This window comes from Microtus oregoni, unplaced genomic scaffold (assembly GCF_018167655.1).
Source record: "Microtus oregoni isolate MIOR12 unplaced genomic scaffold, Mior012 000006F_ref0000085, whole genome shotgun sequence".
NCBI classification, from domain to species: Eukaryota; Metazoa; Chordata; class Mammalia; order Rodentia; family Cricetidae; genus Microtus; species Microtus oregoni.
Window position 1 is genome coordinate 9267999 of NW_024543065.1, and position 27587 is coordinate 9295585.

General features: G+C 36.3%; 1 protein-coding gene across 3 annotated transcripts in view; it reads right to left on the reverse strand.

The window, feature by feature from the left end:
• Lama2 (laminin subunit alpha 2) overlaps positions 1–27587 on the reverse strand; it is a 583059-nt gene that overhangs the window by 326892 nt on the left and 228580 nt on the right. For all 3 annotated transcript variants that reach the window (XM_041653904.1, XM_041653903.1, XM_041653905.1), the window contains exons 5-9: positions 20433–20612; positions 17487–17576; positions 16029–16146; positions 9840–10018; positions 2887–2986 (exon numbers count right to left, since the gene is read on the reverse strand). In XM_041653904.1, coding sequence (XP_041509838.1) covers positions 2887–2986; positions 9840–10018; positions 16029–16146; positions 17487–17576; positions 20433–20612 — 667 coding nt within the window. The remainder of the gene's footprint in view (positions 1–2886; positions 2987–9839; positions 10019–16028; positions 16147–17486; positions 17577–20432; positions 20613–27587) is intronic.

The window sequence follows — 27587 nt, forward strand, 5'->3', positions numbered from 1 at the left end:
AGCCATTAAGAACATTGTTGCTCTTACAGAGGAACCAGGTTTGGTTCCAAGCACAATATGGTGACTAAAAATCATCTGTATCTCCAGCTCTGGGGATCCAACAAGCTCTTCTGGCTTCTGCCAGTACCAAGCACTCATATAGTGCACATAATGCATGCAAGCAAAACACATAAAATAAATAGATTTAAAAGTATTTAAAAAAAAGGCATAAACGTTGGAGAGATGGTTTGGTAAATGGAGCGTGCAAGCACAAGGATATGGGTTTTGGTTCCTAGAACCCACATGGAAGTTGAGTGAGTCAGTGTACATATGCAAAGCCAGCCTGGAAAGTAGGATTAGGCCCTGCAGAAATACGCAGATCACTGGAGATGAATGGCCAGTCTGTGTAATCAATGGATAATCTCTGGGTTTGGAGAGAGACCTAGTCTTGAAAGACAAAGTAGACAGCTGTGAAGGAAGACAACCTGTGTTAACTTTTAACTTCACACATAAATGCCTGAAAACCATACCCATGTACCTACCTACACACACGTATCCACACACACACACCAAGGGGTGCTTTCCATAAAGTTTAAAGCTTGTGACACAACACTGGAAAGAATAAGCTTTGTCTTGAGTATATCTGGTAGCACACAATCAAGCCTGCCCAGAACACCATAACAGATGGGGACGTCCTTTGGAATAAAGATGGACCACTTACGAGTTAACAATGGTTCTTGCCCTTATGCCCACAGTGATGCTAAAGAAAAGGCTGAATGGGGGTGGAATTGGAGTAGTGAGGTGAGTGTGATAAACATACAGTGTATAAAATTCTCAGCAAATTAATATTCCTTTTTAACTTTCAAAAAGAAGGCATCCATAGGAACAGATTTCAGACATGGAGGAGGGAGATGAAAGTTGTTATAATTTCCCTGTTCTTTTGACAGAGAAACATTACAGATAATACAGCCAAAAGAACACCTTTGGTCTGTAAGGTGAAGACTGCTGTCTGTTGTTCATGCCTTTGGTGATGAAGATAGGAAACATGTTTGAATGAATGAATGCGAGAAACAAGCTTTCAAAATAAGAGCCAATCAATGAAATATGATCTTCATCAGACCATAACAAAGGGTAATGAAATGCAAGAATACATCATAATAAGATGTCATGTTACTGAACAAAATGAATATTAAACACAAATAAGTCAAGCATACACTCTATTACTATCAAGAGTATGTTTGCATAATGTGCACAGGAGTTGTAAAGTATGACTGGAAATAGCAAACACAAAGAACATATGCATATGTCGGGAAAGGAGGGAGAAAAGTAAAATTGCTGGATAGATACTAATTAGGGCCATGAAATATGGAAGATGTAACACCATAAGCATTCAGTTTACATTGATAAAGAATTAATAAAGTAATTTTGTTAGACTTTTGCTTCAAAACAATACTGATTATAGAAGTTGGAGAGATGGATTGGTGGTTAGGAGCATGTGCTGCTCTTCCCAAGGAGCCTGGTTCAATAGCCATCACCCATATGGAGACTCAAATATCAACACCTTCAGTTCCCTTTGAGTATCCAGTAAAGGTAAAATATAAAATAAAAAAGGAGGGGCAATATTAAAGTTTTTCTTTATAAAATTTCATTTTTTTTGCTTCTAAGCTACCACTATATGAAACATTTATTTTTTCTAATTTTTCTATTTCTTTTCTTTTTTCTTTGAAACTGGGTTTTTCTGTAGCTTTGGAGCCTGCCTTGGAACTAATTCTTGTAGACCAAGCTGGTTTTGAACTTACAGAGATCTGCCTGCCTCTTTCTGCCTCCTGATTACTAGGATTAAAGGTATGTGCCATGACTGCCTGGCTAATTTTTCTATTTCTAATAGCATTTTGAATAATGCACTAATTTTGATTGGTGACTTAATACTATTGATAATTGTAGTTAGCTTGTCATTAAAAAAGGAAAGAATTTATGATGGCAGGATTTAATTTCAAAGGTGTTAGGGCAGAAATACGCAGTCTTCATTACTTGCTACTTTAAAGATGCTGCTCAAATTACCCAGAGCAAATATACTGAAATTAGCTCCCAAATATGAATTTTACCATTTTGCCATTTGATTGCTTGATGTTGAGAGTTTATTGTGAAATGTATTCCTCAGAGCATGGGGTTTCAACTCATAGTACTACTGTCTAGTCCTTCATGCACAGCACACTTGGTATCACCTACTTCTCTTAATGTGATCTATTTGCTTCTCAATGCCGCACACAAATCTCTCAGTGAGACTGCCATACACCTACACTGGACCCAGTGGAAGTTGCAGAAGAGTCTAAGTAACAGGACTTAAAAAAAACATATGTATGATATGTATGATTTATACATAAACACCTTCTCTCTTTATACTCTCCTTACATCCTTCAGACATAAACACACACACACACACACACACACACACACACACACACACATGACTAACTCATATAACATCATTTTCCTCATGATGTCATATAAATGATAGTGGACCCATAAGATTATATTGCCTGGTGATATCATTAGTTTGTATAATGCAGACTAAGACATTTCTACAACTAAACGTTTTAAGACAAATTTCCCAGAATTTATCTCTATCATAAAATGCCATGTTACTCTTTTACATATATCAGAGCAGATGATCTATTTTCTTTCTTTCTTTTCTTTTATATTTCTTTTTTTTTTTTGGTTTTCAAACATTATAGTTTAGCACAAAATAAATTATTATGGCGAATAAAAATGGGGTCCTCGAAAGCACACTGTTAGATGTCAGAATCCTGACGGTGTGGACGGAATTCCTGCAAAAGTCTCTGTAAAGGATGGTGTTTGACAGGCCGCCATCCTGTCATCAGGGCGGCAGCTCTCTACTGTCCTCACCTCGGCGGGCATCTTTCTCATCCTTGACACAGACTTCACTTAAGGAGCCAACCGGATCACAGTGACATGACTGGCATGGACTCGGATAATTTGGTGATACCTGAAAAATAAATGAAATGATTTGAATCAAGTGTAATCAAAATGCCAGTGTTTTCATCGCAGAAAACAATTCATGACAGTTTTTTTTAAAAAGATACATAACCAATTGTTTTGATAAGATTATCAGTATTGATCTTAGACACAGAATGGAAGGCTTCTAAAATCATTTTTTTCTAAGTAGATACACAAAGTAAAGCATCTGATGCCATCAATATGTAGATTTTATTACTTAGAGTCAATAATCAATAAAATTTTTCCATGATTTATAATAACTGCATTATTACCATAACAAAATTATGATATTTGTTAGGTACTCATATATATCACATAACTCAACCTGACTGGTTATTCTATGTCTTAATATGACATGGTTTAAAATCAGCAATGTCAATTTTACTCCCTTTTTACTTTTCAGGAACTTTCACGCTAATCATGTCATAATTACTCAAGTAGAAATTTACATTTACGGCTCAAAGGGGGCACAATTAAAAATTTAAATTAGAAACCTAGCTTGCTAGGAATCTGTATAACCTGGAAAGAAATTTTCAGATTCTGGTAGTAGAAGAAGTTGAGCTCATATCCCATGGGGGCCTGCCTGTTCAGGCCTCACCCTTCACTTTGACACCAGGACAATAACAATTACTCCAGAGATGTTCTGTAGGGGAAATGAAGAGGGACGGATGGAAGGTGTCTCACAAGATCCCTGGCATACAGTAAGTGCTTAGGATCACTAGTAGCTTTAACTGTTGACTAATTTAATTAAACCAATCTAAACTGCTCACACTTCTGCACTCCCTTTTGTTTTCCAGATGGCCAGGTTGACAGCGAAAACCCTAAACTAGCTTCCCAGGAACTGAACATGCATGAATATACTTTTCTCCTGTAGACTGCAGCTTTCCTAAGTGTCGATAATTAGTTTAATTTTTAAGGGGGAACTTTTTTGTTGATATAAATCATGATGTAAAAATTAGACTTGATTATATATCTAATTAAATACGACTAAAGTGCACTACCATTTAACAACCATCATTTGTTTAAGACATTTTTAATCATGTCCCCATGGAGCTAGCACTGTACCGAACGCAGACCTGAGCCGTGTTCTCTACCTTAAACAAGTTTAGGGGAATAAAAGGTTTGTGAGACACTGATTAAAGAAATGTAATAAAACAGACACACGCAAGAAGCCTCTAGGATCAAATGCCACAACTTATCATGTTCCATTCAAATAGTAATTTTGTGGAAACAGTGGCTTTTAAACTGGAGCTTAAAAAGAAGGAGTTATTTGTGAATAGATGTTAGAGCAGGGCTTTCTACAGGGAAGAGCCACCAGACTTTAGAAAAGAAAATCCTCTGTGAAATATTACAAGACATTATAGATACTTTGAATTAACTTTTTACTGTTACAACCTAATTTGTGTTTGCGATGACAAGAAGGAGGAAAACAAAGCCTTCTAGAAAATTATTATGTCTGATACTGATAAGGAAAAGTTGCCTGAGTCAGATCCTTGGTAAGGAAATTCTCTAACCTATGACACTGACAAACAGATGTGTTCAATAATGAATTCATTTAGTGCTCTCAAAATAATTTAGATTATTACTAATTACCTCTTAGTAAATTCTGTTATTTTATGTGTGAAATATACACATGTAAATCAAATCAAATTTATGAATTTACTAGATAAATCTAGGATCAAATTAAATTCAGTACGACCAAAGGCCTCATGCCTTCTGTGTAACTGCTTCTATTCTAGGCTACCTCTGCAAACATCAGGACATTTTAAGAATACAGTGAAAACAATTAACAATTTTTCAGACACAAAGTTCTTAATTTTGTAACTTTGTAAATGTCTACCCAGATAGTGTTTGTAAAATTTTCACATTTTAAAAATTCTTTTTTAAATATAAACATTTTTTGCAATAATTACAAAAGTTGTTTATTCCTTTAACTGTGTCACTTGTAAAAGAAATTAAACCCAGTTATCAGTTATGATTGTGATAATGTACCTTGGTCTGACATACCAACAGGTGAAAATGTGAATTTAGGGGAAGTGTGAGAATCAATTACTTGATCACTTTGAGCATAATAAAAAGCAGTCATGAACTATAAAAATTTGATGTTTGAGCTGGGCTGTGGTGGCACACACCTTTAATTCCAGCACTTGGAAAGCCGAGACAGGCGGATCTCTGTGAGTTCAAAACAAAACCGGTCTACTAAATGAGTTCCAGGACAGCCAAGGCTACACAGAGAAACCCTATCTTGAAAATAAAATAACAACAACAACAATAATAATAATATAATTTTCAAAACAGAAGCTGATGTTTGGAGAACAGAATGAAAAAATCTACTGGAGAGATGCTGTGGAGGGGTAGATATCTACACCTGTGCATTAACATCTGCTCACAGTTTAACTGATTGATTCTGCATAAAACAATTATTCACAGGATGCCAAGAAGTTCAGTGGAAAGAACTAAATAGAAAAGAAAGAAACTTGAGTAGAGTTTTCAGTGCTTTGCACCAACTAGACAGGTTTTAAAAAGAACTTAGAAGTGTAAGTTAAGCACCATGAGCTTTCCATCAGCCGTCTCTCAAGCATCAAATGCTCTCGTCCTCCACTCTATGCTCCAGCAAGTTTACTCTACTTAGGATGCATTCAAAATATTCAGAGGAAGAAAATGGGATCCAGGATGTTTGTACTTTATCACCACAAATGCACTGTAAGAATGTGTGTTTGTAGGCATGAGAAAAACAAAAAATGTAATCATCATTTATGAAAGAGAAGTCAATAAAAATAGACCCCATGGAGACCCAGGATTGAAATTAACACACAAGGAGGAAATGCAGGAACTGTGGATATGTCTCAATTAATAGAATGGTGTTTATGAGGGATGCATGAAGAATTTCAACTGAAATACTTTACAAATATGAGAAAGGCAGGAAAAGAAAAACTCCAGACAGCTGAAAAAACAAAACCTCAAGTTTTCAAATTCATCGGATGTGTTTAATTTAGATTATAAATAGTGGTGTGGTCAACCCAATGGCATGATGTCAGATAAAGAAAAACTATATTTAATCTGAAAAATGGAAAAGAAATAAAAGGTAATAAAGACCTCAGCAACCTGAAGAGAACCATTAAGCCCCTCATCATACAGGTAGTTAGTCTCAGAAAGAAAAAAAGAAAACATAGACCAAATAATACAGTTAATAAATAATAGCCCATCAGGCCTGGAGATTTCAGCATTTGGGAGTCAGAGGCAGGAGTATCATTAGCATCCTCAACTGTAAGTTTAGCCACTATTTGGGTTATATGAAACCCTTTCTCAGCAAAACAAAATATTCTCAATGTGGATCAAAATAAAAGTCGGTTGCTATGAGAAGCTCAGTGAACCATGCAAGATAAGCAAGGAGGAATCTTGACAACACACCGCTGTGTGCTGACGATGGGGACTATATTGTGTGACCTGACCAGTGGTAAAGTGCAGGGCTGCACAATGTTGTTTCTGTCTCTCTCAACCTCCTCCTACCCTGTATCTTTTCTCTTCCTTCATCTCCTATCACAAAGGAGCATACACAGACCATGCACTTAATCTGATAGGTAGGGCAGTTTTCCAAAATGTAGAACAATTGTTGAGAGAAGCAAACCTAAAAGAGGTATCTAGAAGGGAGTGGCATTGGGACAAGCTCCAGATGCCAGAGCTCTGGAGACTGAAACCCGAGAGAGATGAGTTTGACTGGACTGCAAAGTCAGTTTCAGTCTATCCTAAACTATTTGGTGAAACCCTGGCTCAAATTCACACAGTCACATCTATATACCAGGAAATGAATTAAGAAGGATTACACCCAGTGGGAACAAGAAGCAAATGTCAGGTGTGGTTTCATAAGGACTAATGAAATCCAGCAGATGATGGTACCACACCCAGAAAATGCTCTAGGCTTTAAAAGGAATAGGGGATAGTCAACACACAAACACAATCTTTATAGTAAAAGTTTGACTGCTTGGAAGAAAATAGAAACTACTCTGAAAAATAAGATGCATCAGCATGATCAATGAGGGTTGTCTGTAATTTCAATATTTGCATGTCTGGATAGGTAATTTCAATGTGATTATAGCTCCATTTTGAGACTCTGTCATACACAAAGTAACATAGAAATATAAAACCTATTAGGTTTATCCATATATCTAATTTAAAAAAATAATTAATATCAAATTTTATTCCAAGCAATCATGAAAACTAAAAAATTGAAAGCTTGGTTATCTCGCTGGGAAATTCTAAATTGTATTAAATGTTTGGAAGAGTTCTAATTTCCATTGTGCATAATCATTTTTTTAATCTGAGGAAAAGAAAGCATTTCCTGACTCTTTTGTTTGAGAGTAGTAACCTATATTGCAAATGACTGACAAAGATATTGTAAAAATGTTAAAGTCCCAAATTCCTTATACAGCAAAACAAAACTCCTTAACTAAATAAAATCATCCCATGCATGAAATTATAATATTTTTTAATAAATAAACTATACTTAAAACACAACACCAAAATTGTCTTCATATTCTGCAAATAAATACAGGCTAACCACTTTAACACACAAAGTGAAAATACATATATTTATTTTAATAGATACAGAAAAGCATTTGACAAAATGCTTCAGCATTTTTTTTATTATAAAAATTCTCAGGTACCTGGGATGAGCAGAAAAGTTGCTGAATCTGATAAAAGGCACCCATAAAAATCCTATAACTCACACCGTGCTCAATAGTGAATTATTATGTTTATATTTAAAGTGAGAACAAAATAAAACTGTCAGCTCTCACCCATCCTATTTTACATCAGCATAAATATTTCAAAGTAAAGAGTGATCCTGACTTTATTTGGAGACAAGAGTCCAAGTGCGCAATTCTAAAGCATACTATAAGTATCCAGGAACCAACAAATGAATTTTTCATAGGTACAGATGACAAACTCAGTATTAATTTTTCTTAATAATAAAATGAAAGAATTGGAAAATAAAGTTTTACTTAACCATTTAATTACTATTAGGACACAAAAATAAAAACAAAAGGCTCATTTAAACTTAACCAAGCACACACACACACACACACACACACACACACACACACACACATATATATGTACTATCTTTATTCAAAATTACTGTTAAGTTTTGAGAAGTACAAAGAAATATGGTATGTTCATAAAATGACTTAACATTAATATGATATTCATTCTCTCACTCTTATGCACAGATTCTAAGTAAGTAGCAAACAATATTATCTTTATTTGAGAAATTGATTGTAAAATTTTATGGTAACAAACGAGTGCTTTCTTGACCAGCCTGAAAACATACATATATACATTATATAGACCACACACACACACACACACACAAACACACACCACCACCACCACCACCACCACCAAAATTAGTAAAAAAAAAAAGAGGCCATGAAATTTAAAAACCAAAAGGGTGAGTGGGGGAACATGGGAGAGTTTAGAGGAAAGAACAGGAAGTGGGAAATGGTATAATTATAATCTCAAAAAGTAAAAAAAAAAATTTAATTTTTTGTGGGAATGCAAATAAGCTACTGAAGAGAGAGCCTTGTTCCAAATGCAGTATAAAGTGGGTGAACCCACATTGCTTGACTCCAGGTGTACTGATATTAGTGCACCTAGAATGTGGGCTGAACAAACTGAGGTGCATTGTGTGGCAATGTAAGATGACTACCTTTGTTTATTTTTTTGTTTTCTGTTTTTTGAAACAAGGTTTCTCTGTAGCTTTGGAGTCTGTCTTGGAACTAGCTCTTGTAGACCAGGCTGGCCTCGAACTCATAGAGATCTGCCTGCCTCTGTCTCTTGAGTGCTGGGATTAATGATGTGCGCCACCACTGCCCTGAAAAATGATTTCTAAATAAGTAGATGTAAGTCTAAATCATTATTTCATGCCAAAAACAAAAATTGCTCAAAATATTATTTAAAAATTAAAAATAGAAATTTTCTAAATTGAAAAAGAATAATATCTTTATTTGAGCAAATGTTTCGTGATAGAAGATACACAAGTGGCCAATAGGCATTTGAGTTAAAAAAATGATATAATGCTATAGTTTCAAGTCATCTGAATGACAAAAAAATCCAAAAACGTTGTCAACTATAAATATCAGTGGATACATAGAACTCATAAAGAACAAACATTTTTTGGTGAGCATGTAAAATGTCTTGATTATTTCATAACAATATAGAGATTTTTCATAAATTTTAATAGAGACTTGTTTTATGAGACAAATATTTCATTCTGAAGTATATATCCAGAAGATAAGTTAAAGAAAGACTACAATATGACATATGTAGACTTGTTTGTAGGAAATAATCAGAATCTGAATGTCACCTCAATATCCATTGATGGGTGAATGGCTAGAATTACTTTCTATGCTCATGCAAAGGAATATCATTAGTTCTTTTAAATGAGCAGTTATTGGTACACATACCATGAATAAATAAATCTTCAAATTTATGAATGTAAAATGAAGATAAAAATGAACAAGCACTGTCTGGTTCTAGTTATTGTTGCTGTTGTTGTTGAACATTTACTGAAAGGTAAACGTATGAATTTTCTAAGATCAACAGACACTTTTGCTGCAATGTATTCCAATTTGAGGAAGTCAAAGGAGACCCTTCTGGAGCTGCTCTGACACAGCATATGACATCCTTAAACAGGTACAACACACTTTCAGGTAAGAAAAGTCCTCAGTCACCTTTTAAAAGGCAAAGTGCAATGTTTTAGAGAAGCTGTTATGTCAGTTTGAGATACATAACTTTTATGAAAAATCAAAAATAAAGCTTAATAAAAGAAAAATATACTTTACCCCTTTTGGTCTGAAGAATCCATCAATACATGTCTCACAATTTATCCCAGCCGTGTTTTGTGTGCAGTTGATGCACACACCCCCTCCGATGTACTTTCCGTGTATGTTTAAACTCAGATTTCTTTTGGCAACATTTTCATCATAATAACACTCTTCAGCTTTTCCATGACAATTGCATGCTACAGTCAAAATAAAAAGCAGTAAGTACTAGCTTCATGGTTTAAATATATTTAAAAAATATTTCATTATCCATATAGTATGGACACACAAGTCCTTATTAAAAGCATTTGTACTTATTACATATATGCCAATAAATTCATTCTTGTAAGGGAACTTTGAATAATTAAAATCTATAAATTCAACTGAAGGGGAAAATGCCAATACAATTTCATATAGTTCAGTCTATACTCCATTATAACAGATAAATTATTGAACAGAACACTGAATGATTAACAATCATGTAATCTATGATTAATAATACCCCTGGGTGACACTCTGCACTATATCCAATGGGTAAAATGGGCAGGGAGGAGTTAATTAGTCCCATTTTTCATCATTAATAACAAATAAAACTTTTCAATAGGCAAGATTCTCTGCTAGTTATTTTATATTTGCTACTATTGATTTCGATTATGATAAAATCCTCTTCAAAAATCACTAAACCAAGTCAGAGACAGGGGAAATTACATATAAGGTATCTTCCTTAGTATTGGATTCTGTTCTGGAGTGAGATTCAGCAATCTGTATTCCAAATTGCTGGTACAGTCCTCCACATCCAATGAGAGATTTACATGGTAGGTGTCAAGACAGAATGAGAGCCCCAGGTAGTTTGGATTGGATGTCCTTGCCCTTGATTAGCAGTCATGTGATATAAGTAGTGTCCTCCTTTCACTGAGACTCAGTTTCCACATTATGCATGAGACAGGCAATAGTCATTAGCAGATCGGAAGGTTTTAAAAGCATCAAAGGGGATGATGCATGCAACATGATTACCATAATGCCTTTTAAATAAGTTCAATTGATTTGTCTTGCTCTGCACCCTCCTTATATTTTTCATGTTGTATTATAGGAATTCAAGACAGTAGAGGAAAAATCCCTTTTCCCAGAAAAGACTTGGTAAGGTTTTGAAATATATATAATTTTTATGAGGTTAAGAATCAGGTGATGTAGCCCCACTGGAGACAGATGCTGGAATTTTACCCAGTTAGCCACAGCCTCATGGCGATACACAGATTAATGGAGATGGGCTAATTTAAGATATGAGTTAGCCAGAAATACTTTTAAGCTATTGGCCAAACAGTATTGCAAATAATATGGTTTATATGTGATTATTTCAGGGCTGAGCAGCAAGAAACAAACAAGCTGCCTTCCTACAACAATTGGGGAGCAATATTTGTTGTCTCCTTCCTCTATAGATTTGGTTATCTTTTCTTTCATTGATTTGTGTTTGTGTATCAGAGGACACGCACACTATGTAGCTACATATGCATGTATGTACACAGCTGTTTTGTGTATGTACATAGTCTTCTGAACTGTCTGACCTTACTAACCATACTGTTCTGTCCATATCAGCATGGGTATCAACTAAGACTACACAAAGTACTGCTAGAGAGGAGGTATGAGTCAATACCTTGTTAATGACAAGTTGTCAGGAAGTTTCTCCTTAAGCAACAGTGCACATATACTGGGGTCCTTGAATAAGGTTGAGGGCTAGGATCTCATCTATGAAGCTAAACTCCTTCCTGTGTTAAGCTGAGACACTTTCAGGAATATTTTGCTACCATTTTATAACTTACTTCTTTCATTTGTTTTGTAAATGCAAAATATTTAAGAGAATTCTAGAGAGGCATGCTATAAGAACTATATTAGTAATAATGACTAAAATAATGCAAAAATTAATTATTGTAATATGGCCTGTCTACAGATACCACCTCTGAGCTAAATTATTGGAAGTGTAATTTCTATTTTAAACTAAAGGTGTGTCAACTTGAATTTTAATATATTAAAAAAATGGCCATCTTATGATGTTATGTTCGATGATTCTCTACCCAATAGACATGATCAAAGTCATCCCCCATAACCTTACTAATATTGCATCTTATTAATACGATTATTAGCTCTATCAGGCATTCAGGTATTTGTTAGGAGGATGGATGCATACACTGACAAATCAAACAAGATTTTTTATCATCGTAGTTGCTGTGTCTTCATCTTAAGAATCATCTTTTTTGTCTGAATTGTGAATGTCAGTTTTGGTTGTTTGCATAACAGCATTATTATTTTTCTTACTGATATACAAGATCTCCTAATATAGTAACAATATCTCTTTGTCATGGTTGTTGAAAAAGCCGTCTCCAACCTGCTGACTTTGGATTTAGAATATAATAATTTCAATATATTTGTAGAGTTTTGAGCTTTATTTTAGGGAATACATAGAAATTAACACTCCGTGCATTGTAAATAACTTTATGTGTTTAAGAAAAGGCACACAAGTATTTAAACATCCACCTTTAAATATATATTGTAAGGAACAGTGAAAATTCCACCTGTCAGCATAGAGGGAAATATGCAATGCAGTACAGAATTATCTACCAGTATTTAGAATGGATGTAAAATAGGGGCTAATGTCTGGTTCTTGAGTGGCAGTCCTCATAGTCTCTGCAACCAGAACCCTCTATCTGCCTATCCACAACAATGGTACTGTGCCTCACTCTAGGTGGATGGCTTCAGAGGACAGGGATGGTGTCTGCTCCCAGCGAGCCATTTTCTACTCTGTCAGCAGCAAAATTCCACTCCACAGGAAATCCTTGACATATGCTTTAAATAAAGCCTTTGCAAGAGAACGAAAATTTGTCACTATTCAGAGAAAAGTTTGCTTTAAAGAAACTAGATCGATAAAAATCCTAAATTAAACTGAAATTAATAAAAAATGATCATGTCTTATATAGAGAGTTTTCCTATCATAAGATAATTTCCTAAATATTAAACTTAGAAAGGAGACATTTTCTGTTTAGCTTTAGAAGTGGATACATTGTCAAGCTGTGTTGCTTAACTAACTTATTATTAAGATACCCATTTTTAATTTATGGACTTGGAAATGTCTTTATTTTCAGAGTATGGAAGTGCACCTTCCCCTCTGCCTTATAAGATGGAAAAAGACTTAAAATCCCCCAAAAAAGACTTTAAAATTACATAAGAACAAATGGATCCTACAAGATCAGGGATGACTGAGAAGAGCTGAAAACAAAGAGTGGACCTACAGTGGTGTCTGAGCATTCAGTGACAGTTAAGTCTCTGTCTATTTCCACTAATAATAGACACATATCAAAGATATTCAAGATATGGATAATATGTGTAGCAATGAAAATCTCAAAAGGAGTGTGTTTTATGATTGGAGAATATTTTACTCAATTTTCTTAAAGTCTTACCATATCTAACAAATGAGCCACAATAAACATAAGCTGAATTTGTCTATATTCAACATATAGGGTTATATTTCTTACTTGATCGCAAGCTTGCTCTAGAAACCTTATCTACATTTTGAACTTAAAATATCTGGTTTAGGCTGGCTCACTGAAATATTAATATTGAATTCAGCTGAATTTGTCTTACTGCCAGCTTGAGTCTACAGTTCTGCAAAAGTATATATTGAGATCTTTTCTTGCCCTAAGAAAATCTACAGAAACAGAATTCTCTAGAATTTAGGTGACAGGAGGTGGAGGGATGACTCAGATGTTACAAATACTGATGGCTCTTTCAGAGGACCCATGTTCAATTTCCAGCACCCACATGGCAACTCACAACTGTCTGTAACTACAGTATCCAACACCCACACACAAACATACATGCAGGCAAAACACCAATGCATATAAGTAAAAATAAATAGATTATATCTAGAATTCAGGTCACTTGGGTGGACTACTTGATTAAATTAAGTGTCTAAACTCAGGAAGTGACTTTTTAGTCATTTCCCTAAAGAGAAACAGGCATTCATTTTAACTCTAAGATAATAATTCAGAGTAAGCACTCTTATTGACATACTATTCACTATTTTTCATTTTTTCTTGGTGCTCATTGTTCATCAAAAGCTATAGCGTAGTGTGTGCTAATAATCACCACAGATGTCACTTTATTATAAGTAGTTCTATAGTAGTGTTGCTATGAAGAATCTACATTTAAAGTACTTGACAATTGATAATCAGTATGCCAAAGCTATAACTCCCCTCCCATATTTACTGAAGCACTCTTTAGGGTAGTCAATACGTGGAATCTATCTAATGACAATTTACTGCTCTCATTGGCATCATGAAACTGAGAGAGTAGGGCCTAAAAATGAGACTTAAGTCTCATGCAGTAGCCGACATTATTCAGAGCATCTGACAATTTGTACTCTGAGGGTTAAGAAGAATCATGTAAGAAATGTTTTCATAGAGACAAACTGCGTATGACTAAAACATGTTTTTCCATAACAAAAACAAACAAACAAAAAAACCAGCTGAAGTAAATTTACTCCTATTCACTACATCGAGGAGAAGCACGAAAACATATTCCAAGAACAATTCTTTGTTTTGAAGACCCTGAAGTCACAAGACTCTCCTCTTGTTTTTTCAAAAGCAATGAGAATCCTTGCATGACTCCCGTCTTGGACTGCTTTCCCACAATGTCTGTCTACTGAAGAAAAGAAATGTGGAGTGTGCGCACAACGGAATACTATTAAGACGAAGGATGAAATATTCCACTTGCCATCAAATGAATGGAACTGTGTTACATTATGTTAAATGTAATAAACCAGGCACCAAGACGCAAATACAGCATGGCCTCACTTAACATGTTTAATGTAGTCTGTGTGAGTTCACTAAATTTAGACGTAAAATGTTGATTAATAGTAATGGGCAAGAGGGGGTGGGAGGGAGAGATGGGCAAAGGTCGGTCACTGCTTGCTAACTTACAGTTAAATAGAAGAAACAGCGTCTGTTGTCCCACTCACAGAATTATAATGCTTTCTACAAAATGATACGCTGCCCTGTTCACAGCAGAAGGGGGCTTGATGTTTTTACCACTAAGAATTGATAACAATTTAAGATTGAACACTGTGCAAAGTGTATACGTAACTAACACATGAAATCCCATGAATTCACGCAATTTTAAATGTCAATTTTAAGAGTGAGATTTGTGCCCACAAAGTTTCAGGTCTTGGTCTCCGCATCACCTTCCACTATCTTTCCTGGCCACTGTGCATCAGCATTGCACATCCTAAGTGTGATTCATAAATCCTTTCATTCTCTATGAATAGCCTGGTTCTAGCGTGAAGTTAATCTCTCACCTTTGACTGGGCTCTCGTATTAGGCGATGAGTGTTTAAAGGCTATTTTGGGGGTGTAAGAGATTATCTGGACTGAGAGTGCTAATTCAGACTCTGCAAATATCTCTGTTTAGAAGTTATCTCCATAGGCTCTAGGCTTCACTTTCTGCTCATTTACATTTCTGTTTATGTTTGTGGGTTTCCAGTTGTTTATGTTTTCATGTTGTCTGTTTCTGTTTGCATATGTTTATATGTTTGTGTGTCTGCTTCTTTTTGTGTTCCTGTCTATGTGTGTTTGAGTGCTTTTGTTTGTGTCTTTGTGTGTGATTTTATATGTATTTATTAGTGGTTGTGTATGTTTTTGTATCTTTGAGCTTATATGTTTCTTTGTATGCCTATGTCTGTGTTCTGTGTGCATGTGTTTGTTTATTGTACATTTATATGTGTGTTTATAATGGCTTTGTGCATTTTCATGTTTGTGTGTTTTTATATATGCATATTTGTTTTTAATGTGTATTTCTGTTTTTTGTATGTTTTGGATGTGGTTATGTGTGTTTATGTGTCTCCATGTCTTTTATGTTGGTGTTTCATACTAAAGTACCAAGTTCTTCTTCATGGCAAACAGTGTACAGAATTTTTTTCTGTGTTTCCATAATCCTTATATTTATGATAAGTTGGTAGCATTTGATAAATATTTTGAAATTTAAGATGAAAATCCAAGAAAGCTGAGGTAGTAAGACAATTGGTTGACAAATTTACTAGCTATGGTTTTGGCTAAAATATATAGCTGGAATATGAGTTTGCCTAGCCAACATTAGCTCTCAATGATGTCCTCTGTGTCCCCAGCTAGGAGAATGACACAGGTGTCCTGTCAGGTCAGAAGCATACCTTCACACTCAGTCCTGGTAAGGAAAGTCCCAGCTCTCCAGGGCTTCTGATGGAATCCTGGGCAGCAGCGGTCGCAGCTCTCCCCGCAGGTATTGTGCTCACATTCACAGCGCGATTTCTAGCCGCAAAGGGAGAGGGACATATTTCTGAGTGCTGCATAGAACCACAGAAGAGGGCTGTCTCTGAAAGGTGGGTGTAGGAAAACACTAAAGTATAAAATCGGGGTCATCGTGTGCAGGAGACAGTGGCAGTGCCGGGGAGACTACAAATCTGCACCAGCGTGGTTGGTCCCTGCTGATGTTAGAATCACTGGGTTTTGGTTCTGAAGACACCAGAGAGTCCCAGTTGAAGACTGAGTTCTGCTTCTTCAATATCCTGATACTTTCTTCTCGTGGCACATGCCTAATACTAAGTCTTACTTCAAAGCCCTGTTCAAAGTCTCAGAAGTGACAAAACAGGAAGTTAGGCTTCACTTTGCATCTGGGTCCCAAGGAAAGGCAAGAGTTTAGAATCTCTGTTACTATGGCTTTTATCTCTGTGCCCTGTGTTCTAGTCTCTATTCATAGCCTTTCCAAGGCTGCTTTTGGGGTTCTCACTACTTGGGAAACACTGTTCATCAGTGACCCCAATAGATAACGCCGCACAAGATACACTCAAACTAGTCCTGAAAAATTAGCCATCTGCCTGTGATGTGATGTACAAGTCATTAATCAGAAAACGAACTTCAGGTATAATGTTACTTGTAGTGAAGTTTTAGTGGATGCAAAAAACCAACCAAACAAAAACAAAACAAAAAACGCTGCATGGCCTTATAAACATCCCCCTATTTTCCAATTCAATTTATCTCTTCCCTGTGCTGCACAGTTGATGATTCTGAATTTGCCAGTTTGTTTATGAGAAGAGAGAAACACATGCTCATTCATCTTGAGGCTGTGTTCACCTAACACGTTTATTGTCGTTGATGAAAAGTTCTACACCAAAGCTTTCGAGCCTGTCCGAATACTCCCTTCTACCTAATTTCTTATCGCCCTCCCCCACATCAGCTTCCTGTCACAGGGACACTATTACGCTTACCTCTGTGCACAATTTTCATTTCTTTGCCTGATTTTTTTTTTATTAAAAAATTTTAAAGGACTGGACAGGTAGATTGATGGCAGGCATTCTCACAAAGCTAAATCGTGCGTCAGACTGTCATTGCTAGAGAGACGTCAAAACAGAAGCCACTTTGGAACCTTTATGGGAGAAGAGAGGTAATCTGTTTTCTGATGCAATGACGGTTGAACTCAAAGTCTATCATCTTAACTGCCAGCTCCGTTTCACCCTGGCAAGGCTTCCCGTGAATGTGTTTAAGTGGGGACCTGACACCCATTCACAGCAATTCCTTTCAGTAAAGCCTCTCTTGAAGCATTTTACAGTGCGGCATTTCATTTTGCCTAAGCGGCCTATAAATATACATACATTTGTTGCCGGATCAAGCGGACAAGCCCGGGCATGACCGTAACAGATGCACATCCCACCAACTGAAATATCCTTGACGGAGTAGTAATACTGAAAAAGAAAATTAGAAAGAAATGTCAGCATCGCTGAAAGGGGAGAACAGGAAGTGCAGAAAGGAGGATTAGGGCAGTTAGGTAAAACTTCACTTTTGCCTTTCTGGCTTCCTTAGAAGCATTCTTGTGTTTTCCAAGGTGAAGTAAGTCCTGGCTTGGCACTCATTGCCCCTGAAAGGAAGGCCTTCAGGTTATGTCTCATGCCCACTGTGGGGATTTCTTTCCCATGGGCATTGCAATGTTCAGGCCACAGCAGTTCTGACCTTGGGGCTGAGGACAGTAATTCTTCATAAAGTTGTTTCACACAATTTCTCTAAAACAGCCTCTTTAGTTGTGATCACGAGAATCAGATTATCCTGTTTTACTTGATAAATCTGAAATGGAACAATACCTTTAAGGGAAACTATGCTGGTAACAACGTAATTCTTATCGGATCCACAGGGAATTTCAAAGGGAAAAAAGGGCAAAGTGAAAGGCTGATGTCCAGAAAGCTTGCTTTTTTTGTTATGTTAAAATGTTCTTACAACTGCTTTTCTATCTGAAATTAGCACAAAGCTGCAGTATAGTCATTTAAAAAGTATTTATAATTACAGAGCTGGACTGAATTGAAATTTTAATTAATGTGTATAACGTTTTATAATCACTAGAGTTTTTTTTTACATTATTATTTGGTATCCAAATAACCCACTCAGTGAAAGAAAGCCCTCTTATTACAACTTCAGTGAGTATAAAATATCTCACATATATAACCTATCTGTGTGTTCTAAAAATCATTTATTATTCTATAGCGTTTTCTTTCAATTCTTCTTCTTTTGTTTTTGCTATATGCGTATAGTATCCTATAAATATCTTTCCAATCTTACGATATTTGTTTGATCTATACTTTGAATTAATGGAACATGTTGAGAAATCTAGGTAACTTAAAATTTTTTTTCTCTTTATTTAACTTCATCGGTTAATGATAAAGATACAAGTGGAGATAGTTGCATTAGAAGCTGGTGCAGTGTTATTGTAGATGCTTTTAAAATGAGGAAATGTATTTTAAGTGTAAATACATATTGCTTTGATTTTGAGTATGAAGAGCTGAAATGTAATATTCTGTCTTCACATGTTTAAATCTGCAGGTAGTGTTCATTGAACCTGAGCACTTTCAGAAAGCATATGCATATGTTGACCAACGGCTCAGGTACGAGGTCATTGCAAATAATATGTGTATAATATAATCCCCACTCAACCCTGCAAAAGATGATAAAAAAGAACAGTAATTTTTTTCAGCGATGTTCCTTGTTGTACTTGTCAAAGAAGAATAAACTTCACAACAGTATTGTTCAGGCTTTTTCATTCTAAAAATAAAATTAAAGGTGATTTTTTTTTTCAGTCTGCGAAGAATCCAAACAGTGTTAAGAAATAATGATGACTTATGCATAAGGCAATGGACAATTGACAATCTGGTGAAATGTAATACAACGTAAAATTGCTTCAAGTTTGGAAAATAAAAGGCACTAGGACAACTACCAGATGTTGTATGGAGATAATTAAAATTTGGTAGTTATTCTGTGATGATGGAGAGGGTAACATGAGGAGAGGAAACAGGTAAAGAATGATGAGGAACTGTGACACAAGCCATTGCATTATCAGTAGGCCCGGTGGTGGCTGTGGTCTAATCTTCATGCTCTAGATTTAAGTGTTTTGCCCTTAGGTTTGATTTCACCCTATACACATACTTTTCATACATATACTTCCAGGTGTACTGTACAGCAATTCTTTGTGAGAGGGTGTACCCTAGGATTTAAAGCTGAATGTGTGCCGGGCGGTGGTGGCGAACGCCTTTAATCCCAGCACTCGGGAGGCAGAGGCAGGTGGATATCTGTGAGTTCGAGACCAGCATGGTCTACAAGAGCTAGTTCCAGGACAGGCTCCAAAGCCACAGAGAAACCCTGTCTCGAAAAAAACCAAAAAAAAAAAAAAAAAAAAAAAAAAGCTGAATGTGTGTGGTCAGACACTACACAAATTCATGGCCAGAGTACATAGGGAGTACATTGGGAGGAATCAAAACTAATAACAGCAACTGCTCTGATCATCCTTCTCATAATAGCCTTACAAATTTCTGTTTGTTCGGTGCTGAAAGAAAACATACCACACACCGTTAGCTCCGGTGGTCAAATATCTGTTGAAAAGACTCTTCAGACTTTGGCTTGTTTCTGTTAATTTTATTCAAGAAAAAAAAAAGCAGATTGTGGAATCATTTTCCCCATGGCTTGGCTTTTTATTTTAAAAAATTGTGGTCCATGATTTATTAATGGAGACCAGAATAATTGATGAGATATCCTGGTCTTTCCACCAGCAATATTGACAGCTCTGGAACTTTTTAAAATAATACATACTTAGCCCTGTTCTATACCTACTAAATTAGAATGTGGTTTCCACAAGAACATAAGCTATATGTATGATAAGTATATAAAATATATTTCTTCATGTGCGTTATGACCAAAAGTGTTTCAAAGTCCCTGTACTTAGACAAGTAGTATATCTCAGAGCCAGTTATAAAAATAGAGATCACCTAAAGTGACAGAAACTAATGCAATGTTTTAAGAAAATTATGAACAAGATATTATGCTCTCATTTTACAAAAGAGGAAATTAAAGTTGAAAAACAGTGAAGGACTTGATAAATTCCATGTAATTAATAAGTCATAGAGCTTGAATTTGAACAAAGGAGAGTGTTCTGGTTTTTAAAGTCTCTAATGATAAATGTTCCTACAAATCACAAAACAATTTCTTTCTCAATCCTTGACCGACTATTAAAAAGATGGGCCTGGTGGTATTCAGGCTCCAGGGTTATTCCCAACACTTACTCTTCTTGTGACAATGGGATCGATTTCTCTGGGGTCTTTGTGAGCAAACATCATCAAGTCAGCATTCAAGGTACGGATCCGCTGGAACCTCAGGCGAATATAGCGAGCAGAGGTGAATTCCAGGAGCTCAGGGGATGGATCATCAGCACTTGGTCTCCCATTAATCAAAGAAATGTGGATCTACGTGAAGAAGAAAATGATTTACAGGGTTAGTTTGCCACCTGCTTTCCCCACATGACAGATGCAGGCATGTGTTCACACATCCTAGTGTGGCAAAGTAATGGAGGTATTTATGGTCAAGTCAATAGATGATCAGGTGATAGTGTTGCTTATCTGTCACCTGTTCCCTATACTGTAGGCTGCGCTTATTTGTAATTGTTTTTTCTAAGCCGTTGCAACCTCTTGTTGCCCATAGCATCCTCAAAATTAACTATTAAGTCAACTATAATTTTCTACAAATTAATGTGCTCTCAACTGCTATATAGTATAAAACAAACACTTGGTGGAAAAATGTTAGCCATATCTGACAAAACTAGGACCCCGTCATGGATTCAAACGAGCAAGGAACTCAGGACCACGAGGGGTGCACCCACACACTAAGACAATGGGGATGTTCTATTGGGATCTCACCAAGGCCAGCTGGCCTAGGTCTGAAAAAGCATGGGATAAATCCGGACTAGCTGAACATAGCGGACAATGAGGAATACTGAGAATTCAAGAACAATTGCAGTGGGTTTTTGATCCTACTGCACGTACTGGCTTTGTGGGAGCCTAGGCAGTTTGAATGCTCACCTTATGAGACCTGGATAGAGGTGGGCAGTCCTTGGGCTTCCCACAGGTCAGGGAACCCTGATTGCTCTTGGAGCAGATGAGGGGGGGGACTTGATCGGGGGAGGGGGAGGGAAATGGGAAGCAGTTGTGGGGACGAGACAGAAATCCTTAATAAATAAATAAATTAAAAAAAAATAATTCTGAACTTGAAATCTTGATGAGATGACAAATGGGGACATACATTTCAGAGATGATATACAGAGCAAAAATGATAAATTTTGATGGAAGCAAGACAAATCTTGGCTTTCAGACAATTCAATGGATTTGTTTTTGTTCTGATTTGTTTATTTTTTAGTAACTGATAGACCAAGAAACAAAAATTTACATGGGCCGTTACATACTATAAGAAAAATGAATTGTCTGAAATTGTATTAAACCTGGATGTAATGGTGACATTTTTAACAAAAAATAATTTATCACGATTGACATCAGAAGAAATATGATTTGATCAGACTATTCTCCATGTGCAAGTGAAACTTCCCCAAATCCACAGGAAGTTGATGTGCTTTCACTGCAGTACTTCAAGAGCAGATAATTCTTTTCTTCTTTTTCCTTATTTTTATTAGTTTTCCAAGAATATCATATAATACATTTTTATCACATTTACCCCCTCTTCTCAATCTTTTCAGATGTATCCACATTTCCTTTCCCATCCAATATTATATAGTTATATAGATTTTTTTAAGACTGTCAAGTACAGTGTGCAATGCCCATTAACTCTTGCATGTCTGGCCTTCACTGGAGCATGGTCTACCCATCAGAGACCATTCCCTAAAAAGAAAATGTCTCTTCCTCCCTCAGTGAGGGTCACCTACCCATAAAAGAGCAGAGAATAAACTGTTGGTTTGAATAAAAAAGAACTACTGCAAATAAAGGAATTGGGCCCTTAGTACTTTTAAGAATGCTTTTAAATCATAAGGAAAAGAATTCACAATAAATATGAACAAAAATGATATAAGTGCCTTATTGAAGAAAAATACAAATATAACTAGATTATCAACTACTGATAAAATTCTATCATTTATAATAAAGTAACTGGTAATAAAAAGTGCATTGATAAACTATTTTTCCAGTTTTTAGTTTTACAATGTTGACCAGCTATGAAAACACCTTTCAAAAATAAGACTAGCTTTGTATGGTCACATGTCTAACTTTTGAGTATAAAGTACAAATACCTCAAACATGAATTGGACAAAATGAGATATGGGCAGGATTATTGATTTGCAGTTTCTCTCACCAATACAGATACTGTAACATATATGAACTGAATGTATTCAATAGATGTAGAATTCCTACTGTTCTTGCCCAAAATCCATTTTGGGGTATTGATATAGGCAGTGGTGAGTCCTTTAGGAGATAATTAGATCATAAGGGTGACATCATCCTGAATGGGATTAGATGCCAGAAATCTAGCTTTGTCTGCTCCAAGCAAGAACACAAGTTCAAAGTATGCAATCCGGGAAGAGAGTTCTCACAATAGATGAATGCCATGCTGACCTCTGACCTTAGTCTGCCAGCTTCTGGAGATGTGAGAAATCTAGTTCTCCTCTTTAAAAGCCACGCAGAGTAGAGTCTACGAGCTTGAACTCAAACAGAAATAGCCTTTTAGCACTTTTTGGAAGAATTAAAAGACCGAAAGCAGTTTCATAAGCTGCATTCTGAATTTTGGGGAGCAGTTAAAAAAAACTCTAATAGTTCCTTTAGTAACCTGTAGGAATGTAATGTCACCCACACAATAATTCAATCAGATCTAAATCATAAAGATATTGAAATTGACTGGTGCATTTTGAAAATACCATATACAAACCTAGACATGTGCGCGCACACACATACAAATGGGACTAAAATATCCAAAGAACTAAAAGATATGAGCCACAGTGGAAGAGAGTTCAGTGCATTTTGTGTGTACACTGCCATCTTGACTGAGGTCAGCCTCGGAATCTTCATCTGCTTAGAAGATAGTATATCATCTGTGTTAATTACATTTTCTGGCAGGCAAGTCGATGAAATGTATTTCCGTCGTAGAATTCTACTTTTAGATAACTCCAGAGAGCATTTTACAAACTGACTGCCAATAAACTCCTTCAGTCACTGGAGAAATATAGCAAAACGCTGAGATTAGAAACTGATTGGATGCCACACACGCACTCACAGCACATACACCAGTCTAGACCAAAATGCTTCATAATTAAAAATATGAAGCATCCCAGCTAATCCAATCCAACGCTGATATTTAGTGATGAATCAATTCACTGAATCGACACCCAGCAGGGAGGTAGAATACATGCTCTCCAAAGCTGCTGAAGCCCACAGCACTGCTGGAGATCTGAAAAGTCATTTACGTACATTTTCTAATATTCCATAGGGTTGGCATCTAGCAGGTGAGCAAAAAAAAAAAAGAAATGTGTTTTAGTAAGGTTGTTCTTTCTGCTTAAGGAGAAATCAATTAAATGTTCAAAGAAAGAGTAAATGATCCATGAAGCTGTTAAAACTTGTTTCTTTTGAAGGTTAACATTGCCACCCTCAGAAGGTTACAAGTGTTCTTTAATTTGTGCCGGAATTTCTTTCCTGTCTTCTCCTGACTGCCCAATTCCCAAATGATTTGAAGTGAAAGAGGAACTTATTGAATATTTTGCACTCTGGTTTCTGAGTGTCCTTAATGTTTCCTTGACACTGAAGCTATGGAGAAGCACGATTTACTCTGTTGGAATCAGTGAATTTCGCACATTTTTTGAAGGCGTGCATGTGCTCATTTAGGTTAGTCAACGATAGGAGAGCACCGTGATATATGCAGCAAAAGAAGGCTTTTCCTCACAGCTTTGCTATGCTCATCAAGTTGGTCTGCCAAGAGATCTTGTGACCATAGCTAGTCCCAAGCTGTTTCTGGGAAAGAAAAAAAAAAGCAAAAAACAAAAACAACCAGCTGTTGCTGTTTCCTTAGACTCGTGTCTCTCTCTCTCTCTCTCTCTCTCTCTCTCTCTCTCTCGCGCGCGCGCGCGCGCGCTCTCGCTCTCTCGCTCTCTCCTCTTTTCATCCCTCCCTCCCTCCTCTTTTCCTCCTTCCTTTTCTTCTTTCCTCTATATTAAATCCTAATATTGAATCAGATATTTTCTCCAGCACAATAGTAAGTAACTTCACATGTACAGGATTGTTTAGCATACTTCTGATTTCCTACAGAGTGACAAGCAGAGGGTGTTTGTCTTCAAAGACGATGAAATGTAAGGGCTTCATGACACCTCTGCCTTGCTGTGAGACCCCAGGAAGCTCTGAAGTCCAGTGTCTTCCGCACTGGTTTCTATTACAGATGCACTGGTGGGTAGAAAGCCATGCTGTCTCAGGAATTTGTTCCAGCTAACCGTGACTATCAGTTGACCTTTTAGATTTTGAAATCACTTTTCTCAGAAATGAGTTTTCATACACTAATAAATGGGAAAGCTCATCAGAATGTTTCTCTTTCATAACCAAATAACTTTATCAGCAGTACATTCTGAGCAGCAAATGACTTTTTCCCTTTAGGTAATCTATGTCTAGCTTTCTTTACTTTGGATACAGTTTTAAAATATTTTATTCAACAAATAATCAGATTTCAGCTGCCGGCAGTCATGGCACATGCCTTTAATCCCAGCAGTAGGGATGCAGAGGCAGGTGGATCTTCGTGAGTTTGAGGTTAGCCAGGTCTAGAGAATGAGTTTCAGGAGAGCCAAAGCTGTTACACAGTGTTGCCCTGCTTTGAAAACAAACAAAACAAAACAACCAAGCAAAATTAGATTTCTACCTGGAAAATTGCCTTTTCTTGTGTGTCTATGTCTGTTTTAGATTGCTGGCAGTGCTTTAGTTCTAATAACTGTCTCAGTGACACAAGGTTGCCATGGGAATAGTTGGACAAGGGAACGAAGGAGGCTTAGAGATCCGTGATTCACATGAGAAACTTTGCAGTGAGTAGTGGAAGGGGTGAAGTTCGGAAAATAGCATGTTCCCTTGGAATATTTTCAAATCCTCTTCATATCGGCAACCTCTAAGAGTGTGCCAATGAAAAAGACACAGCACGATGAAAGTAGGCTGTCCCCAGGTATTCAAACCACAAGTCTGTATTCCAGAATGAGAATATCTACTCACATTCATGTCAAAGGTTTCATTCATAAAAGAATGGAAGCCATCTTGCAACCTTGGAAATCGAACCATGCCTGGGAGGTGTAGACTGTGAAGATGACTTTGAAAAACTAGCCCAACTGTTTGGTCTTAGAGTGTGAACACAGAGTGTTTTCAGAACGGAGACAAGTCATAGGAAATTTAGGAAAAGAACACAGCATCTCCTTTGCGTCATTGCCACCAGCACAAGGTAAAGCTAGGTTTTCACCCTCAATGGCTCGTTTTTGGGCCACACCTCCCTAGTGCTCTTCTTTCTCCAAAGCTTCTCCATCCCATGGTGCATGCTCTCACAGAAGTTACCAATGATCTTCATGTTATTAGCTAAAATGACTAGTTCTATGTCTTCACCATATCGGAGCTACTATCAGTAAGTGAAACAATTAATTACGCTGTTGACCCAGATGACAACACGCTGCCCTCATTTTGCTTCTGCCTTGTCTGACTTTCTCTTCTCCAACTCCCTCACTATTTGAGCTTGAGATACCTTATCTGAAAGCTCTAGACAGACGTGTGTCACTCCAAACTGCTGCACATCTTGAATATTTTCATATAAATAATATATGAGACTCATCTTAAAGGATGAAATTAATTTGTATTATTTTGGAGTATTTCACTTTGAATTTCTCGATGAGGTCACTCATCTAACACCTTAGTTCCTTCCTTTTAACATTAGAGTGACATGGTACTCCATTCTTGGCCTTTACTGCCACTTTTAAAATATATATATATATATATATATATATATATATCCTTGAAAATACATAAAACCATCACACACCAAAATTAGTCAGATCAAAAGTCTATATAGCTAAGTGAAATATTCATACTGTTAGGATAGCTAGGTAGAATGGATCACGAGGAACATCATGGTAACCTTTACACTTTAAGCATCAAATATATTTTATGAACGTTTTCATCACCAAAACAATGACAACAACAAAACACGTTTTATTTTTGTTCACTTGTTTTCCTGCTCTAATCTCAGCTACTCATACAGTCATTCCAACAAAGTCCATGGCTTTCAGTACCGTCAATGTGTTTTCTATATCTAAATCCTCAGGGCTGACTTTCATGAAAGGCAGAGTACAGAAACTATCTACTAACTCGGTTTACATAGCTGCCCAATATGTATCACAAAATGAGACCCTGCTTTTGATCCCCTGCCAGCTCAATTTCACTAAATAGCTATCTTTTTAGCTTCCCCCACCAAAAGTTTAGCATCCTAAGAGACTCCCTCTGTTTTCCTACATCTTATGCCAAATTTCTCTGGAAATCTCATTGGTTTAATTTTCAAATACATATATCATCCAATCACTATGCATCACTTCCACTGAAACTGTCCTGGACCACATTCTCATAATCTTAAACCAAAGACAAGACTGCTGTGCTTTCTCTGTATCCCCCAGAACATGAATTGTAAGATAGTAGAAAGTTATGGAGTTTCATTTTAAACTAATCTAATCCTAAGCATAGCGGCCAGTCTCTGTCAAAAACTAAGGCCTAATTTAAAATTTTGGAATGAAGTTATAAAAGTTCTAAATATTTAGTACTTCCTGATACTCTTCTCTCTAAACAAAAGAATTTCTTAAGATTCTTAATGAAATCTTCTATTAATATGAGTATGCTATTTTCAAAAAATCAAATTAAGAGTAATTAACTTTCCTATTTCTTTAATTCAGAGAATTTTAGCTTAAGCTGATTTAAATAAACTTTAAATATTAACTCTGGTCTATTATTTCCTTTTATCATAATTTACTAAGCATGTTAATATGACTTCAATACAAGGCAATTTTAATATACCAAGTTTTCCTTATGGTTGTACCATTTTTATCTGAGAAGAATACATAAAAGTGGGCTGGGAAAGCTATGATATTGCATTTGAATTTAGGAACCATTAACCTCGATTTAATCAACCAGAATAGACCCTATCAACAGTTAATCCCATTTTTTTAATATATTAATGAGAAAGCATTAAGTGTATCATCCTGAAGGAGCAATTTCTGTAAAAAAAAATTATTAATGGGATCTGCTTGTAAAAATGCAGATGCCCTTTCAGGAGCCTTAACACTCCTTCTAACTAGAACTGGAGATATTTTCTTTGTAGTACACAGCATAGTAATTTAATCTAGAGAGCCTTTGATAACTGGCCACTTCACTAGCTAGTCACAAACCCAA